This window comes from Poecilia reticulata, linkage group LG19 (genome assembly GCF_000633615.1).
Source record: "Poecilia reticulata strain Guanapo linkage group LG19, Guppy_female_1.0+MT, whole genome shotgun sequence".
NCBI lineage: Eukaryota > Metazoa > Chordata > Actinopteri > Cyprinodontiformes > Poeciliidae > Poecilia > Poecilia reticulata.
The window spans coordinates 1,973,485-1,976,449 of record NC_024349.1 but is presented as its reverse complement, the minus strand read 5'-3'; the positions used below and the strand labels follow the sequence as shown (position 1 = coordinate 1,976,449).

Here is a 2,965-nt window from a genome sequence, read left to right as displayed (position 1 = left end):
TTATAAAGATGAGATAAAACTATATACATTTATTCCAACAATTAATCAATTATTCTGGTGATTAATCAATTATTCTGATGATGAATCAATTATTCAGTTGATTAATCAATTCTTTTTGCGATTAGTCAAGTATTCTGACAATTAGTTTGATGATTAATTGGGTATTCTGACAATTAATTATTTATTCTCATGATTAATTGATTTTTCTGACGATTAATCGATTAATCTATTCTGGAGATTATGCTGACAATTATTTGTTTATTCTGCCATTTAAAAATTAGGGTACTAATTAGGGTAATTCGGATGTTTAATCGATTATTCTGATGATTAATCGATTTAGGGCTGTTGTAAACGATTATTTTAGTAATCGAGTAATCTATAGATTTTTCTTACGATTAATCGAGTAATCGGATAAAAACAATTATGAAATAAAATATTGGTAAATCTTCCATAACACCAGTGTTACTATCGGATATCAACATCAGTCTATTTTTTCCACCTTTGAGCTTCCCTACCAGTTACTGTTTTGTAGACCGGGGGAGCAATATGGGATATTTACGGCTCCTCCGTTCAGAAACGCATCTACCAGCCATGTTCCGCCTCCCGTTTGTTCAGACCGGAATGATATAAGTTTATTGTGCGGTTCGTCCGTAAAGCTGCTCTTACCTGTAAGCATCAACCCTCAGCCGCCCGCCGTGTTCAGTCTCTCTGCTCACCTGTAGAATCCTCCTCAGCTTCTTCCCGCCGTTCAACCAGCAGCTCCGGAGCAGAAAGGCTGCCGGCATCGCGCCGGTCATTTTAAGGATGTTTATTGGTCCCACAAAAACGATGAAAACCCGGAATTATCACCAATCAGTAAAATCCCCGCGGGCCGAACCTGAAGATTGGACGTTATGCCGCTAACACGTAGCTTCCGTCAACAACTCAGAGGCGGAAGTCAGAGCTCCGCGCAACGCAGATAATGTTCCGGCTGAAACACGGTGCGCTAAATGATGAAACATAAATTAACGAAGCTTCGAGGCAGGTCGATTTTCCTCGAGGAATTTTAATAATCGAGGTACTCGAATCACTCGAGGAATCGTTTCAGCCCTAAATCGATTATTCCGATGATTAATTGATTACTGAGATGAAAAATTGGCTCATTCTGCTTAATTCTTACTCAATCACTGAAACCTTTTTCTACAATTTTTGAAACGCATTAAAAGATGCGAATAAACAATCAAATTCCTTTTTAAAACAACAAAATAAACATTTTATTGCATAAAATCCATTAACAGCATTTCTTTAGTTATTTGTAACAAATGATGCAGCTAAAAAAAACTTGAGCTTGTCAAAAGCAGATAAAAGGATCTTAAATGTAACGTATAAATACTTTTCTGCAGTTTTAGCTTAGTTACTGCTCTCACTGTGTTGTTAATGAATTAAATGGCCTTTTTGACTCCAGTAAACGATTAATTGATTACTAAATCAGTTGATGCTCATTTCAACAATCGATTAATCGCTGTTGGTGCGATTAATCGTTTCAGGCCTAGTCAGAAGGGTGACTGTGTGTGCCGCTGTGTTGCAGTCGGGGTGTTTCTCTTCTCCTTTCTGTGTGTTCTGGGCTCGTCGCTGTTCGCTCTGGGCTCCCACTTCAGAGGAACTCCCTACCTGCTTCCTCTCATGCTCACGGGACGTCTCTTATTCGGTTCCGGCAACGGATCTCTGACCAGTAAGAGGCAGTCTGGTCCAGTTTATGATCCCCCGTGTGAGAGAGAGAGGGTTCGCTGCAGCCTTGTTTGTTTTCCCAGTTGTGCAGAACCGCATCACAGCGTTCTGGTTCAAAGGGAAGGAGCTGGCGCAGGCCTTCGGTGTGACGCTGGCCTTTTCCCGCCTCGGTTCGGTCCTCAACTTCTTCTTCACGCAGACGTTTGAAGACAAATACGGCATGCAGTGGACGCTGTGGGGTGGTACGTTGACCAGGAAGCGAAGCGCCGCCTGTGCAGGCGAGTTCCTGCCTCCAGATGATGATTTTCTGCTGTTTCCAGGCGCTCTGCTGTGCGTGCTCGGCTTCGTTTCTGCGGTCGTCGTGAGCGCTCTGGACAAGATCGGCATGAGGCAGCTGGGCCTTGACGGGGCCATCGCAGAGGAGTCCCGCAAAGTGGTCAGACCCGCTCATTCATGGCCAAGAGTCAGGAGTTTACATACAGTCACCATCAACACTAGTTTCTCTAAAACCCAGATGTACACATACATGCTCCTTTGGTTCCTTTGTCCTGTTAGTAAGTATTTTAAACTGTTTATAAAATGTTTACTCTTTTGAATAAGAGAAAATATTAAAATAAACCCAACCATTCAGCCATTTTTGATCATCATCTCTCCATCCTGATAAAAAAACGTTTTGGATGGATGTAATCGTCTCTCCTGAACCGTTTCCAGACAGAACTCTGGGCCCAATTTACCCGAGTTTCTCTGTGTTCAGAGGGTTCAGGATGTGAAGCTGCTGTCGCTCCGATACTGGCTGCTGGTTCTCACCATCATGTTCTTCTACAACGGCATTTTCCCCTTCATCGCTGATGCCAGGTAGAGCTGAAACCTGTCAGTGCTACTAACGATTATTTTACAAATATTCTGGCAATTAATCAATTACTCTGACAGTTATCCTAATAATTAATTGATTATTTTGTGAATTAATTAATTATTCTGCCGATTAAGCAGTTATTCTGTTAATTAATCAATTATTTTGACGATTAATTGACTATTCCTGCAATTAATCGGATATTTTTACGCAATATTAGAAATACATTAAAAGATGGGTATAAATAATGTATTTATAGCCTTAATTGCAGTGACAGATTTTCATTATGAATCATATTGTAAAGGATGAATATGCAGCTAAAACAAATACTACCAATAATTTTAATCTCAATACAGTGAAAGGCTGACATGTTATTTTTTCAGTTAACAGATTATTAATTATTATTTA

The 2,965-nt window shown here is 40.2% G+C and overlaps 2 protein-coding genes across 3 annotated transcripts in view; both read left to right on the top strand.

The window, feature by feature from the left end:
- LOC103481099 (actin-binding LIM protein 1-like) overlaps window positions 1–2,965 on the top strand; it is a 39,473-nt gene that overhangs the window by 3,349 nt on the left and 33,159 nt on the right. The window lies entirely within an intron of this gene.
- The window catches only part of LOC103481098 (major facilitator superfamily domain-containing protein 1-like), a 39,896-nt gene that overhangs the window by 35,251 nt on the left and 1,680 nt on the right, over window positions 1–2,965 (top strand). The window contains exons 5-8 of the mRNA XM_008436386.2: window positions 1,568–1,711; window positions 1,791–1,949; window positions 2,028–2,143; window positions 2,462–2,562. Coding sequence (XP_008434608.1) covers window positions 1,568–1,711; window positions 1,791–1,949; window positions 2,028–2,143; window positions 2,462–2,562 — 520 coding nt within the window. The remainder of the gene's footprint in view (window positions 1–1,567; window positions 1,712–1,790; window positions 1,950–2,027; window positions 2,144–2,461; window positions 2,563–2,965) is intronic.